This window comes from Anarrhichthys ocellatus, unplaced genomic scaffold, assembly GCF_004355925.1.
Source record: "Anarrhichthys ocellatus isolate YVR2014 unplaced genomic scaffold, GSC_Weel_1.0 scaffold32, whole genome shotgun sequence".
Lineage (NCBI taxonomy): Eukaryota > Metazoa > Chordata > Actinopteri > Perciformes > Anarhichadidae > Anarrhichthys > Anarrhichthys ocellatus.
Window position 1 is genome coordinate 1,984,465 of NW_022280062.1, and position 15,882 is coordinate 2,000,346.

Sequence of the window (15,882 nt, forward strand, 5' to 3'; positions counted from 1 at the left end):
TGTGTGTGTGTGTGTGTGTGTGTGTGTGTGTGTGTGTGTGTGTGTGTGTTGGTGTTCCAGCTGAAGTTTTGTTTTGGTCAAGGACACAATTCTCTGCCGTCTACAAGAATGAAGAGAAGCCATTTGATTGGTTACTTCATAGCTCATTACAACACACACATATGCATGCACAAAAACACACTCACAAAAGCACACAACCGCACAAGGGCACAGCTGAAGTGGATGTTTCTTTTAAAGACAGTTTTTGTGTCCCTCTATAACCAAACAACCCCTATTAGACACGACAACCCTGAGCTTCATTTATCAAACGATATGTGAATGTATTTGAGAATCTTGGACCAGCGTTTAATCATGATGCAACGTCTCATATTGACAGATGATACGATAGAGAGCCGCTCCGGGAGTGTTTTATGAGACTATCAAAGAGGTACATCAATGCAGCAAAAGATACAGATTTCAAAGAAGCATTGATGCTATTTTCATCACAAGCAAACACACTCTGATCAACTTATGTTTGAGAAGCCAGAGAAGGGTTTCCATTTTCTCTGAGGATTATATACTTGATTACACAGTTTTATGACACTGCTGATGCTTGAAGTGTTACAATCTTAATGGCCATTGCCTCAGAAGCGTTAGCATCTCCCACATTAAAAAGTGGCCGCGCAGACTCGAAACCGCTTCTAATCATTTCACCACCCAAATTATTGGTTTGGTGAATTTCTTAATCTGCACATTTGTCGTCGTACCCCAAGTCACCCTGATACCCATTTCTGCTGTGACTTAACTTAAAGTAAATCCAGTTACACAAGTTGACTGTTGTATCCATGAATTTAATGGACAAAAGACGAGGTGTTCAAACAAATAGTACATTAAACCTGCTCATCCAATGCATGTGCAAATATTTTGGCACTTTATTGGACTCTTGCTTGAATGTATTAATTTGTTTTGTCCACAATTTGTCCTCAATTGGTCCACACCCACACCTCCTCACAAACCTGCAGGAGGAAGGTGCCAGATTTTGAACAGCAGAGGGACGGGGAAAACATAGAAACACACAATGCTATAACAGCTGGTTCTCCGCCGCTTTGTATCAATGCTTAAGAGTGCCAAATACCTTTTAGCCCGTTGTGTCTATGATCTGGGAACGAGAACAAAGACCTTTTAGAGAAGAGAATGTTAAGCCTCAAACTCCTCTGAAGTGTTCCTGCATTCACACCTTTTTCAAGCTGTCAGACACCACTGATTGTGTCGTTTGCAGACATTGACTCACGATGTTCCTCACCTTCTGCGCACATTTCACAATTGCTTAGTGAGTGATGTATTTGATTTTCATATTTCACTGTCCATCAGTCAAGTGCCTGTACATTAGTCCCTGCAAAGTCAACAACAAACGATACCACAAGTGCAAAACTTAAGTGGTTTAACTGAATGTTGATGCTTGGCATTCTTTCGTGGGCAAATTTCCTCTCTGAAGTTAACATTTTTTAGAAAGGACTTTTACTTGTAAGGGAGTATTGTTAGATGGTAGTATTAGTACCTTTACTGAGGATCTGAGTACTTCCTCTATCGCTCCAAAAGCCTCATCAAAGTCAAAACACAGCCAACAACAGAACAAACAAATCCTTGAATCTGCTCTAAATATATTTTACTGATCTGAGTCTATAAATATAAAATTCATACAGAATCACATGAAGGGAGAGAGATTCGCATTTCTAGCTGATCACCAGTCTGCAGAGCAACGGGCACAAAGGAGATTATATTAAAGATGCAGAACTGTGCATAATGTATAACTAAGCTCACTACTCTGGAAAGCTGAGGAAAAGAAGAAGGAGAGGGATGGCTTGCTCACTCACATTATTTGTTTCATAATAAATCTGTAAATTATGTAAATGCATGCATGCACGCATGTGCAGACACTGACAAAGGCAATTATCTGTGCATGTCAAGTCAGCAATGTCACTGAGACGAGAGAGAGAGAGAGAGAGAGAGAGAGAGAGAGAGAGAGAGAGAGAGTGTTTAGTTTTCTGATGAATTTCTTTATGGGAGAGTTGTTTTTATGGAGTTTGGGTTTTGTTTCTCACAGGTTGATGTGCTTTTGCTGGCAGAGGCCAGATTCAGTCTTATTCACATTTCACTGGTTTGTAAAGAAGACGAGAGGAGAGAGATGAACGTTGAAGCGGATAGAAGAGGAGAAGAGAAGAGAGGACGGTGAAAAGACACAAGCCACGAAGAGAGATGGAAAGAACAGACAAGAGCATATAGAAGCTAAGAGATGAGCTGAGAAGAAAGGAGGGGATATGAAGAGAGATAGAGAAGGAACAGTGCAGACCAATAAACCAATACAGCCTAGCTTAGCGTAGCATGAATACTGAAGGCAGAAGGAAACAGCCAGCATAATAAATATGCCTACCATCACTTCTAAAGATGACCGATTAGAGAAATAGTTTGACACTTTGATGAAAAGACTTATTTGCTATCTTAGAGCTAGACGAGAAGATCGACAGCCCTCTCCTAGCAGAGCCAGCAGGCCGTTAGCTTAGCCCAGCATGCAGTCTGGGGAATAAAGGAGCAGAAAAAGAAGGGAAATAAAGACAGAAGAGGTATAAGGGGAGGTGAACATGTGAGAAGAGGAGAGAGGGGAAAGGAGGAGGTGAGGCGTTTGGAGACAAGAGGAGGCATTGGAAGTGCAGACGAGCAGTTGTTGAGGAGTAATATATATCACTGCACGAACCAGAGCTTTGCGACAAATAAGAATGCACTACACACATACACAATTCCTTTATATCATTGCAGGTACGAATATCAATGGCTCTGTCAACCCCTGGGTTTAAGTCTGGCTTTATGTGGAACAGATCTGTTTGTGTTACCCACACTCCATTTGTTGTAGCATTAGATATAAATCTCGGTGCAGATTTGCCCTTGTGTTGTATCTTAGTAGTAATACAACGTCTCTGAGTTGTGATCTCGTGCTTTGTTTAAACTGAGGCACACTGTAAATCCTCGTCTTACTCCCCAGCTGGTGTCCGTGCAAGTTCACAGGTCCTGAAGTTGAACAATGTGTTTCTCTGAGTGTTATGAAAGTCTCTGATCAGAGTTTTTCGGTCTACTTTTTTCAGTTTTTTTTTCAGAAAGAGCCATGAGGGTGTCTCTGATTGTTTGTTTTTCTGTGCAACACTGTTTGCAATGTTGTGTTCATGGCAATTATCCACTGTTTAGGGCAAACACAGCCCCGACAGTCCTCTGTGAAGAACTGCAGTGTGTGCTTGAACGCCATGAGCAGCTGTAGAAGTCAAACAAGCATATTTGGGTGTTAATAGATATGCGGTTTTGAACATTCGCTGACTCTATTCGGGTATACCTCCATAATTAAAGTAGGAAGTCATTTTGTTCGGCAAAACTTTTCGGATTCCGTCCTTTAAGATGTGACGATTTGCAACTCTTTTGTGTGTGTTTTGAAACTAAACTGATCTTTTTGGTCAGACCACACAAGCTATTTAAACACATCATTTTGGGCTTAGTTGTACATTTGTTATTTTACAATTTAATAATTAGTTTCAGGAGAAATTAATTTCTGAATGAAACCCCAAGGTGAACTCCCTTTCCTCTTCCTTCTCAGTTTGTTGCTATTTTTCTACTTTTTTCCTTCTTGTCGCTCTCTCTCTGTGTTTGTTTCCCTCGCTCGCTCTTTAACAGATGTTGTATCTGTGTGTGTTGCAGGATCACTCTGAACGGGATGAAGGTGTCGAGGCCAGACGTTCGCATCGGCCGCTACAGAATGATTAAACACGAGAGAGACAAACACAACGAGCCCAACCCACAGAGGTACTGCATCATTGTCCAAACTCGTTCTCCTGCTTCACATTTGGATCGATCGCGCTGCTTTTGTTTTGTAGCTGCACAGTTTTCACAGATTTCTTTCCAACTTTTCCTCTCCATTTGAGAGAATTATGATTATGTTGCACTGCAAAGGGCACACTATCAATAATGTGTCCTTATAATTAGAGTTGGCTACGGATAAATATACTGAAACATGAGCAACACAGGCAATAATAGTCCAGCAGTGAGAGGTAAAAGCAGTTAATTATGATTCTTGTCTTTGGTCGTCCATGTTATCTGCTTTGATTCTGTCCAGTTTTGCTAGAATTCAAATGTTAAAGGTCTATTTAACCTTTACGCAGTGATGGTTCAATGAGAGGCTTTGCCCTTTTTTTCGGTATTTTTTACATTTTGCACATTCACACCTGAGAGCTGCGTACCGGCACCCCTGCTGTTGGCCACTGAGCAGCTCCTCATAAGAAACTGCAAGTGAAATGATAATAGAATATAACGTTTTTTTATTATAGACCTATTTTGAAAACTGCATCACTGGGGCGATGTAGTGTATATCTAGCAGAGGGGATTTTAAAATACAGATGTCAAATTCTCCTTAATTCACCTTTACTTATTCAATTAACTATTCAATCATTGGGGCTGTAAATTGTATTCACTATGTTTCATTGTCTTCCACACACTGCCAGGAATTTCAGTATTATCTGTCTGGTGGGAGTCTGAATCCTTTTATTTATTGAATTTGTGTTGGTATAAATGTAATCAAATTTAAATATGTTGAGACAGGAATACTGGAATCATCCTATAGCATACCTGCCATGTGTTTGCTTTACAGTAGACCACAGCTTGGTGTTTCGTGTCACTGAAAGATTGTAAAATGTCAAGGACAAAACCTTTCCAATAAACCAAAAATTACTTTTCAGAGATACAGCTCAGGGGCTTAAATGTTGCTCTTTTGGCTACACCCATTTAAATTGCTTTTCAGATGAATGTGTAAAAATGTTTCCTGTATAAATGTGTTATTTTATGGTTTGATGAATGAGGCCCAATATGCAGAGATGAGCCCTCCTAGACACATTAATCACCAAGAGTATAGCACCTCACATTAAGCTGCTTAAACGTGGATTATCACTGTTTATTCGCCTCTAAGAGCCCCCCCGTTCTCATGGCTGGATAGACCAGGCTACGATGCCGCTCAACACAAAAAAACGATAGCTGCTGCAGCTGAGGCAGAGTGACGACATAGTGAACTCTGTTCCCGCCTTCAATATTGTTTTAGTTGTGTCTCTTGTGACAGGGTTCACAGTTGAGGTCTAGTTTAGTTGTGGCTTAAGATTAAAAATGAAAATCAGTAACAGCCAAACAACATGGGACATATTTGATTTGAATTTTGCATATAGGCACTTAAATTGCAGTGTGCAGCCATGCATTTGTGATTTGAAGGGTTTGATCCTGACATTAGAATAACTGATAAAATCCAGAGCTTGTGACTGAAAACACATGAGCGTGTTTTTCACATGCAACAAGCATCTGCTGATTATGAGAAAGATCTCTTTATATGATGTCAAACACCTTCACAGGCAGGTGCTTGTTTTGCTTCACTACAAGACAATGTGCTAGCAATGCTGACGAATCCTGTAGTAATTAGCTTGCAATTTATCTTATGTATAGTTGGATACAATTTTGATGAGTAGCTTTAAGAGAAAAGTACTGGTGGTCTTGCATTTCTAAACCTTTTTGTTGACGATTTTATATGCCTCCTTATTTGGTCAAATCACCTGCAGTGTGCCCTTCTCCATGCTAACCACTAAAGATAACAATCCACCCCCCTTATACGTGTGTGGGGGGAAGGCAAATCAGCCCATTTTTTTTTACCTTCAACAAGCTCCTGCTGAAACTAGTGATGTGCCAGACATCCATCGAGAACTGGTGTGAGAACTGTAAAACCAACAATCTATACTCTTAAATGGCAGCAATAACTTAAATGTGACAATCTCTAAAATTACCAGGCCTGCGTAACATGTCATCCATCATTTGTGTGTGTGTGTGTGTGTGTGTGTGTGTGTGTGTGTGTGTGTGTGTGTGTGTGTGTGTGTGTGTGTCAGAGTCAGAGTCAGAGAGAAAGATTCAACAGTCCCTCAGTAATTGCTTGCTGGAATGACACCAATGGAGATGGGAGAAGGCTAGGTCAGACTAGTCAAGTTGCTTTCATCAAAATCAATAAATCCCCCTCTAGACTGAAAGTGTGTGTGTGTGTGTGTGTGTGTGTGTGTGGGTCTCTGTGTGCTTGATACTCACTTCCTGTTTTCCTCCTCCTGCCGCTCGTGCTCTCTCTCTGGTCTGTGGATCAGACTCCCTCAATAAGAGGTGACACCAACAGGGATGCTATTTATTTGGGGCCGATCCATTATTCATAACTGTCGCGAAGGGGCAGAAAATAGCGTCCTATTAGTCGGATCAAACTACTTTTTTACAGTCCTTCTGGACACTCATTATAATGTCTCGGAAATTTTAGCTTTACGGATTTATTTTGAAAATAAGTGGTATTTAAACTTAGATAAAGCATGGCGGCTCAGAATAATCAGGGGGCTGTGAAAGGAGGAGTGGACACCTCATGGCAGTAGTTTGGGTGGAGGAGAGAAGGGTTGTTTACGACGACGTCGTATTAAGTTCATTGTAGGTAATAAAAATTCAGAACTTCAGAGATTAAAGTCAAAATTCATGAGAAAATAAACTCTGATATTCTCCAAGATAAAATAAAAAAACTCACAAAAGGGAAAAAAACAACGGTGGTAGGTAGAGTGTGAAACAGTGGTAATAGAAAATAGTGGGGGGGGGGGTGTTAAGAAATCGCTTCACTTTGCGAAGTTGGATCAACCTCCTCACCTCCACCGTTAAACTCTGCAGGAACGTGAGCCGCCGAGAGCATGTTTTATTGTAACTGACACTCCATCATCCATCCATCCATTCTCATCCATCCATCCATTCTCATCCACTCAAGCAGTTATGTTATGTTCCTGCGTGTTAGCATAGCATTAAGCACCACTAGCTAAAAAAACAAAAACATTTGCATGACAGAGAAAGGGTGTTTAGGTCTCTTCCAAGACTAAGTTGGATTAGAAAAATGCCTTTAAAAATCACACTCTACAAATTGTATTCCTTTCCTTCCGTACGTCTGCCTATACGTACCATTATTTTGAATGCCTCGTGGAAATTTCCTTAAATTTGTCCACTTGGACTCAATAATGAACTGATTAGATTTTGGAAGTCAAAGGTCAAGATCACTGTGACCTCACCAAACACTTTTTTGGGCATAACTCAAAAATTCAGAGGCTTTACGAAAATTTCACAAAAATGTCTAATAGGATAAAATAATGAAGCGATGACATTTTGGACAGACGTGGAGATAATTGACTATCCATGACTTGCCAAGAGACATGGCCGTTGAATCTTAATTGCCGTTACACTTACATAACACTACAAATGACCAGTAAGGTGCCAGGGACCATCATATACAGCAAATGTTTGCATCACATTAATCACGTTTTTATGAATGGAAGTGAAGCAGAAACAACTCAGATCTACAGCAACAACCTACTACAGACAATTTGTCTTTGAGAAATACCTAAAAAAGCCTGTTCCAGAGGGCTGTTTCCGCTCTCTGTCTTCAGGTTGTGTTTCTGTTTAGATTCAAATTAATGATTGAGCCTTTTGGGAGAGTTTATCTGGAGTACCTGCGTAATGTCCAGCATTTACCAGGGAGGCGTTGTCTTGACTGCTTGATGAATGTTTACTATCTCCTCTGCATACACACACACACATACACATATATATATATATATATATATATATACACATTCACTCAAACATGCACACGCTCTCACACAGGAGTCCATTCTCTCAGCCCTTTCAGAGATGCTGATTAGGCATAGCAATGAGATATTGGGCCAGCGGAAGTAAGAAAGAGGGACATTCATCACTAGCCGCAAGTATCACTTTGCACACACACACACACACACACACACGTTTTGTCTAGAAAACGGCGCTTCATGCATTGCAAATGAATCAGTCGCTCTGTAACATTGTTCAATATTCCATTCATATATGTTATCATCCCGGGACTGTGCAGATACAGAGTGTGTGGGTTGTGTTTGCGACTGGCTTCTGTAAAACTGTATTAACCACGAAGGCGACTTTAAAGGTTCTATATACGACATTCAGTGCATTATTATAGCAGCAAATAAGTATTTGCTTTGTGAAAATATAGTGTAGTTATGTCTACCTGAGTCATTCTTCAGTGCACGTGAGCTTCGGTTACCGACCCACGGTGTCGAGACGCTGTGGTCACTGTGACCTCACAATGGCCATAACTCACTATTTAACAATTCAACACAAATTGACATTTTGGTTGGCGGAGGCATGCAACCCCAAGGAGGTGGTTCTAGTTGCTTTAGACATGTTTACTTATTTTGTGTCACGGTGTACCTTCTTCTGTGGTACAATGTAGACAAACTAGCAAGGCTACCAAAAAGCCTTCTGTCACCTGCAGCTGTGTTTGTCCGTCACATGACCCTCACCTTGCAGAACAAGAGAGAGTGTGCAAATTAGTGAGTTTTATGCTGGCTAGTAGGTGGATTTTCTTACCTTCGGAAAGCGAGCCAGGCCAGCTGTTTCCCCCTGCGTCCTGTCTTTGTGCCGAGTTAAGCGAACCAGCTGCTCACGGTAGCGTCATATTTATGATACAAATGTGAGAGTGGTTCCAATCTTCTTATCCCTGAAAGCAAATAAGCGTGTCTTCCCCAAAATGTCAAACTATACCTTTGAGACATTTTCTACAACGGGGTCAACTCAAAATATACGACACCAGAACAAAATAAGCCTCAATGGCGGGCATGACGAGCTATTGTCGAGATCCTAAACCAGAAATGTTTTCCTCCGAGACCCTCGGTGGAATTAAAATAGAGCTTTACTTAGCCCAGTTAGGACTCTGGAAATCAGGCTAATTAATATGCAAGGAGGAATGTCTTTGTCTCGCCCTCCAGAATAAAAGTAAGATAAGTGAGACCGATAGGTTTGAAACGGTAGATCGTAGCCATACGTGCATTTTATATCCTCTGCATGTATGTAGGGATTAGTTCACTGCTCTTAATCTCCGCCATTTGATAGATTTACCCAAAGATTTCTCTTTTGTCATTCCCTTTATTTATATCAGTATGTCTTGCTCCCTGCATCTGTCACTCTCTTTCTCAGACATACATTTTTCTCCACTGCCATTCTGCACTCATTTCAGTTTAAACTGCCTGCTTTTCCTCCTCTCCTTCCTTCCTTCATTCCTTCCTGTCCTTGCATTTACTCTTAAACTATTCCCCCTTGCTTTTTTAGATAGAAGTGCCAATCCTTGGAACTATTTATATCTTATTGTGTTATCTTGTTCAAGGGAAAGATGTTTGACAACATCTTCCCGGCCATTAAGGCTCTTTTTTGATTTGATTTGCGAGAGACAGAAGGAGAAGGCCTTGCAGAGGGAGGGGGGAGATCTTCACTAGGCAGTTCTGACAAGGCTGTGTAGACTCAGTGGTCCATGTCGGACTGAAGTGTTAGCTCCATTTGTATGTCCAAGCATATCATTAAGAAGACATCTTTTGTTTGAAAATCCGCTATTTCTCTGTTCACACACGTAAAATGGCATTTTTTAAGACAGTGTTGTGAATATGCTGTTAGACACTCGCACGCTGTGGCCTCATTTTCACCCTGACTGACTGCAAGGACTGATACTACTACGCCGGTGACAGAGTTTTTGTGTTATGAATCTGTTTTGAAGCCAGAGGTTGCATCCCAAACTGAACTGAAGCCCATAGCAGCAGCACTGTGTAACTGTCCGACACACTGCGTGAATTATCTTCCCGTCTTAAATGCGAAAATCAGAGCAGATTCTGATGTAACTGCTGAATCACAGCCAATGGGGAAGGATATTCCATCATAATTCAAACAAACCGAGGCGGATGTGATGGATAATGCTGTTCACTGAGTCACAGTGCAGCGCTTTAGCGCCACCTGTTGGTCAGAATCCACACCAGGAAACTGGATTTGAACTTTAAGTTGAATAACCCAAGAGAACGGGTTCTTCTCTGCTTTCAGGTTATTGAACAGGTGCAGCTACCTAGAAGATGTATGTATTAGCATTCATGCTGTAAATTGGGTTTTGGTTGCGTTTGACGGTTGAAGTTACAGCACAACAACTTACTTATTTTTCTCTCTTCTAATACTTCTTCCAAAACCAATATCTGTTTAAATGATTTCAATTTTCTTTTCCTGTATTGCATTTTTACTAATGAGATCTACGGTTGTGGACTTAATTTCTAATGTGTACCTGCATGATGTTGCTAATTAGAGGGTTGTTTCTGCTTAATGATTAACGCAAGACAGAATTAGAGAAAGGAAGAAGAAGAAAAAAATGTATTTATGCTTCACAAAGTTGGGAGCTTTTTTCCCCTTTAATCTTTGCTTTTTGTTCTTATTAATAACGGAATCTTTTTTTGTTAAACTGGTATGCAATAACAAAAAAAAGTGCATGTAGACAATGTTATGTTTAATGAGGACACAAGCCAAAAAGCTTGGGAACTACTGCTCCATTTGATCCCCTTTTAGCTGCTGGGGTCGCCTTTTGTCAGATATTTGCCCCAATGAAGGTCAAGTCACAGAAACCTTGGCTTTTTTGATTTTTATTAAATACTCGTGTTGGACCTAAAACATTGAGGAGTCATACTTTGCAATCGGAAACATGTCAACAGACAGTCCTGTAATAATCAGCATTTCCTGAAGCATAATATAACCCAGACCTCCCAGACGTATTGACCTGCTTAGACTCACACAAACATGTGTTAATAAAGAGGCAAAGACTTTCATGAAGAAATCCAGATTTTACTTTGAAGTTTTGTCGGTATTGTTTTTAATAAAATGTGCCTCACTGTCTCCGCATTACCTCTCTCACACCTCTCTCTTCCTTTCTTTGACTTTCCCCCTCCAGGTTTAATAAAATCCAGAACACGAAGAACACGATGAGGAAGGACGGCATCAGCTCTCTGACCTACAGACTGGTTCAGGTCAAGAGGTACCCTCTGTACACAGATATCTCTGTGGAGATCGGCAAAGCACCGCCCCGGCCTATTAAGGGCTAGAGGAAGATGAGGGGGACGACACACATTGACATGAGGGAACAAGACAAGAAGAAGAGCGCTCATAGGAAGGAAATAAAGAGGAAACGCGTCCTAGACATCTGGAAGGATGCAGGAGTGAAAGATAGAGGAAAAGTCACAAGCACATCATGGTCTCTTTTTCCCTCTTTACCCCTCTCTCTCTCTCTCTCTCTCTCTCTCTCTCTCTCTCTCTCTCTCTCTCTCTCTTTTAAGATTGCAGCTTGCCATTTCTGTAACAAGGACTCGGGCTCTTTCCAGCATTTTCAAGTAGCCAACGGCTTCACACCTCCTACCTTTACCAATCAGTGACTTCAGAATTTTGAAGAGTGTGGACCAAAGCTCAAATGTCAGTGACCGACCAAAGGTTGGCATCAAACTTGGAGTGTTTCCATTAACTATCTTTTGTAAACTGGAGGACATCCAGTGGAATATCGACGGAGGATATTGACGGGAAACGTTGTCGGGGGACATCAATTGAAACTTTGGAAAGTTTTCATGACCTGTTCTGAAAGACGGCATCGAGTGGGATTACTTGGAATATCTGACCAAATTAGTAGAATGAAAAGAAATGACTTCTTACATGGATGCAAGGAGAGTCACGAGGAGTGGAACCAACTTGTTTGGAAATGAAATATCAGAAAAAGAACAAACCTTGTGGACAACGAACCTTACAAACGCCATCAACTATTCTATTTCCCAAGCATTCACAGTGATGATGACGAGAATGGGGATTTCCATTAGAGGCAAACTGTAACATTAACGAAATATGACGACATGCAGTGATGCTCCGTGGACTTGTATTTGATGGATTGCATATCAAAGAAATCGTCCGACTCTTATCTTTCATATTTACGAGTGATGTTAACAGACGATTTAATATCGACGTCTTTGTCAGGGAGTTTGGATCAAATTACTCACTCGAATCCTCCGGTATCAGTCAATGAATGTGTATTGTGCCTGCATCTACAGTGCTGGGAACACGCTGATAAAACATGTTCGTCAGCAGCAACAAACTTTGGAAACAGAAACTGACTCATTGGAGTGACGGGAAAGTTCTGCAGCGGCGTAAACATATTGAAGAGTTTTCTCCTGTGCTGAATGCAATCTGGTGGAGCTACCCTGGGAATGCATTGAAATCAAATTGAGGAACTGAAGACAACACGGCAGATATATACGCTGACAGCTCAGTCAAGATGTCAACCCCATGGGGCACATTTTGGAGATTAGGTTTCTGGAAGCTTTGTGTTTTTTTAGTTTTTTTTTCTCACTCCACTTGAAGAAAGATGAAGAGGTTTATTTTGGTAATCTGGGCTTCAAGCGTACAATTGTTGTCTCTGTAAAGTGCAAATGGCCTGAGGTTCATTAGTATTCCTTAAGGTAAAGATTTGATTCAGTACAAATATGCATTTTTCATTCGAAAAATTGGACATTTACCACATTTTCTGAACGTATTTGGGGCAGAAAGGGGGTTACCCTGACCTGTTGCGAATACAAAAGCTGATTTACAATCCACAGACAAGACCAACTATCACAAGTCATTAAAGTTCTATTGATACTGTTTCTATGACATTTTCTCTCTCTGCTATCTTTTTCTTTAAATCTTAAAGGAAAAGGCGATCATATCCGGAAAGAGGAAATTATAAGGTGATAGTCTTTTGCTGGTGGAAATTGTGAATTTGACGGCAGTAATGAGAAGTTATCGTTTGAGCAGTTTGACTGACGTCTCTATTGCCGCTTGAGATTTTATCATCAGCTGTCACTTCTGTATTTAAATGTATTTTATCACACTTTTTTCATAACTGATGGAAACATTTTTTGCTAATTTCCAAAACGTATTTAGTCTCGTATGAGTTGCACAACCTTCCCCGTGTGAAAAGAGAACAGACATTTTTTTCTTGTCTCCACTTTCGACGCCTAAACACCAAACTGATGCCTTCAGACGTTATCCATACTGAGGTTATTTTTTATGTAAAGGTCATTTTAGCGAGTAAAATCAATATCTATGAGAAGATGTGCGTTTTAAGATGGGTAATACAGAAATGATTTTTTTGAAATTTAAATATATTAAAAAAAGAAAAACGTGCAAAAAATATTTCCACATATCTTTTAAACAGACAGAATATTTGTGTCCAATGCTTTAACTGCTATTTTGTTGCCAATTTTCTCTCACTCTGAACGATTTGGGGCATTTATTTTGGTATAAATTGTGCGTTGTTGGCCTCCTCTGTGGTCAGCCTTGAGGCAAAAAGGCCCAAATGTTTCCATCTGTTTGGGTCTTCGTTATCTTCATCTGAAGCCTGTTGGAAGGTCTGATTACGCCTCTCTCTCTCTCTCACACAAACACACACACAAACACTCATTCACACCCTTCCCTTTTTTCTTTGCATTATCTCGCCTTTCATTGCCTGTTCCCTTCTCACTCTTCCAGTCCAGGCTGTATGTGTGAATGGTCTTCTGCTGTGCTTTGTAGTGGGCCTACTGTAGGCACAGCTGTGTCTCACAAGAGTGCTTCTTCTTTCAATAGATATAGACAGGGCCTCTCTTTGTGTCTCTGAATCTGTGCCACTTACTGTATCTTTATTTTTCTATCTCAGTACACATCCCCATTCATGAAACCTGCTGTGCACCTTTTCTCGAACTCTCCCCATCTTTATCCGAGTCTCCTTTTCCTTTTCACCCACTCTTGATACTCTCCTGGTGAGTTTAAGTGTCCTCAGTGGGCAGTCGATCTATGGAGAGGTCAATACAATCCCTACTGTTTAAAGCAAACCACTTGTCCCGCTTCAAAGTCATTGTTTTCAAGTGGGATGTGAAGTGACAACATTTTGTAAGTGTTGGATTCACATTTTTTCATAGTTTTCCTCCATAATTCACCTGTTGATTTGGAATCGTTGTAATGAGCACACAGCAACCAAAATGACAGCTTTGTTTTTTCCCATACTTACAGTATTCAAGCACTAGTGATTTAGTGCTTTACTTTCATAGAGTTGGGTGACTTTTGACAAAAGACGAGTCAAGATCCAAAAACACTGGATCCTACATTTCCCATGATGCAGCTAGACAGTGTATTTCATAGAGTTCATAAAGTTGGAGAAGCTAAATATATTGGGTGTAAAAGTGTCATTCATTTTCCCATAGACTTGGATGGGCGTGAAACTGAAGAGACAAAAGATATGTTAGAAAAAGTCCGATCCAAGTCCGATCGGCAGGAAACATCCAATCACAGGGCTTCAAATTATGTTGTGTGCACGCCAACAGCCGTGAGAATCCGGATTTTCCAATCTGCACGTTAAAGAAATTAATTAGCGATTTCTGGGTAAATGTAGGACAAAATTGCCAACTATAGCACCGTTTTGTTCAAATGTGGAAAAATACTGAACAAGCATTAGACTCCCTCCTCCTACTAAATGCCCACTCTCTATGGCAAGCCTTCTCAGGTCTCAAGGCCAAGCTGAGATAACCCTGAAGACCTGGTTTCTTTTTTTTGCTCCTGTCCCTGCACAGAAGACCTTGTACAGCTGTTTTCACAGGCTGAGTCGTACTCCTCACGATGAGTAAATTGAACTTTGAAATTAAGATAATTTTCTAGCTTCATTACTCTGACAATGAGGTCAGTTAGGAAAGCTGAGGAGTGACAGTTACTGGAAACAATGAAGGATATAGCAAGAGAGGCCCCCGTGTGTACCAACAGCAACATACAGATGTTAAAGATCAGCAACAGAAACGTCAGCAAAAATAGTATTTGAAACATTTCCTTTACTTGAGAAGAACAACCACGAGGAGCGCTTGATGTTTCTTAATGGACTCTTGACTTTTGAAGCGGTTCCAGTTGTCAGGCACACCTCAGGTGGTGAAGTATTGGAAACGCTTTTTCAAATACAATTTTTTTGCTGCAAAGCAGAGAGGACTTTCAGGCCTGTGGGCATTTTTAAAGATTTACTGTATCTATAGCTATGTTTTTTTTTGTACATTGAATGTTGAAAATGTTATATCTTATATAGAATGCATTACGTCATATCAAACCTACTTTTTCTATACAATCAATAAATCTGATGGTTAAAGATTGTATGGTGGTGTTGTCAGTTGCTTGCTGTGTGTGTACATGTGTTTTTTTTTATCCCAGGTTACTAAAGAAGACACTCAAACTCTGGTGAATGAATTAAACCTTCATAATTAGTTTTTATCTGCAGGTTGAGGTAATCCCAGAACCAGTCCGTTTCCTGTTGCCATGAGAGCACATAAACCTGTTATTGTTGTTTCCGTGTGACTTAGTGGACTAAAATGCCAAACCCCCGTTTGGATTACCTTACGCCGTCTTTCATTTCCTCCTCTTTCATGCTACAAAGTAAAGCTTTGTCTCCTTTACTTTCTACTTCTTCTTTCAGTCTTTACATTGTTTTTGCTCTGCAGGGAAATAAGGACGGTGTCCTCTCAGAGCCAAACTGGTCACAAAACAGCAAATTGTTTAATTAAAGTAAAATGATGTAACTCAAGCGTTAACACAAAAAGAGATTTTTAATGAACATGGAAAGGTGTTTTAATTTGGAATATTTTAAAAGATGCCGGGGTACATTACCAGCATAACACACTACATGATTCATGGGTGTGATTCATATTAGTTCCCTTTTATTGTAGGCAGTATATTTAAACTCCACTTAAAAGAGTGGTTTGACAGCTTAGGCGTTTTTTGCTGAGAGTTAAATGAGAAGATTGACGCCAATACTGTATATCTGTGCAGGGAATATGGCTAATTGTGTTACCTTTAACAAGAGGCAGGCTAGCTGTTTCCAGTCTTTATGCTAAGCTAAGCTAACCTGATATTTCCCGAACAGACATGAGAGTGTAGTCCATCTACTCA

At 40.4% G+C, this 15,882-nt stretch overlaps 1 protein-coding gene across 1 annotated transcript in view; it reads left to right on the plus strand.

Annotated features, from left to right (window-relative positions):
- b4galt2 (UDP-Gal:betaGlcNAc beta 1,4- galactosyltransferase, polypeptide 2) overlaps window positions 1–15,863 on the plus strand; it is a 133,554-nt gene extending 117,691 nt beyond the window's left edge. Inside the window, exons 7-8 of the mRNA XM_031865118.1 lie at window positions 3,718–3,822; window positions 10,856–15,863. Coding sequence (XP_031720978.1) covers window positions 3,718–3,822; window positions 10,856–11,006 — 256 coding nt within the window. The 3' untranslated portion in view covers window positions 11,007–15,863. The remainder of the gene's footprint in view (window positions 1–3,717; window positions 3,823–10,855) is intronic.
- Window positions 15,864–15,882: the final 19 nt, after the last annotated feature.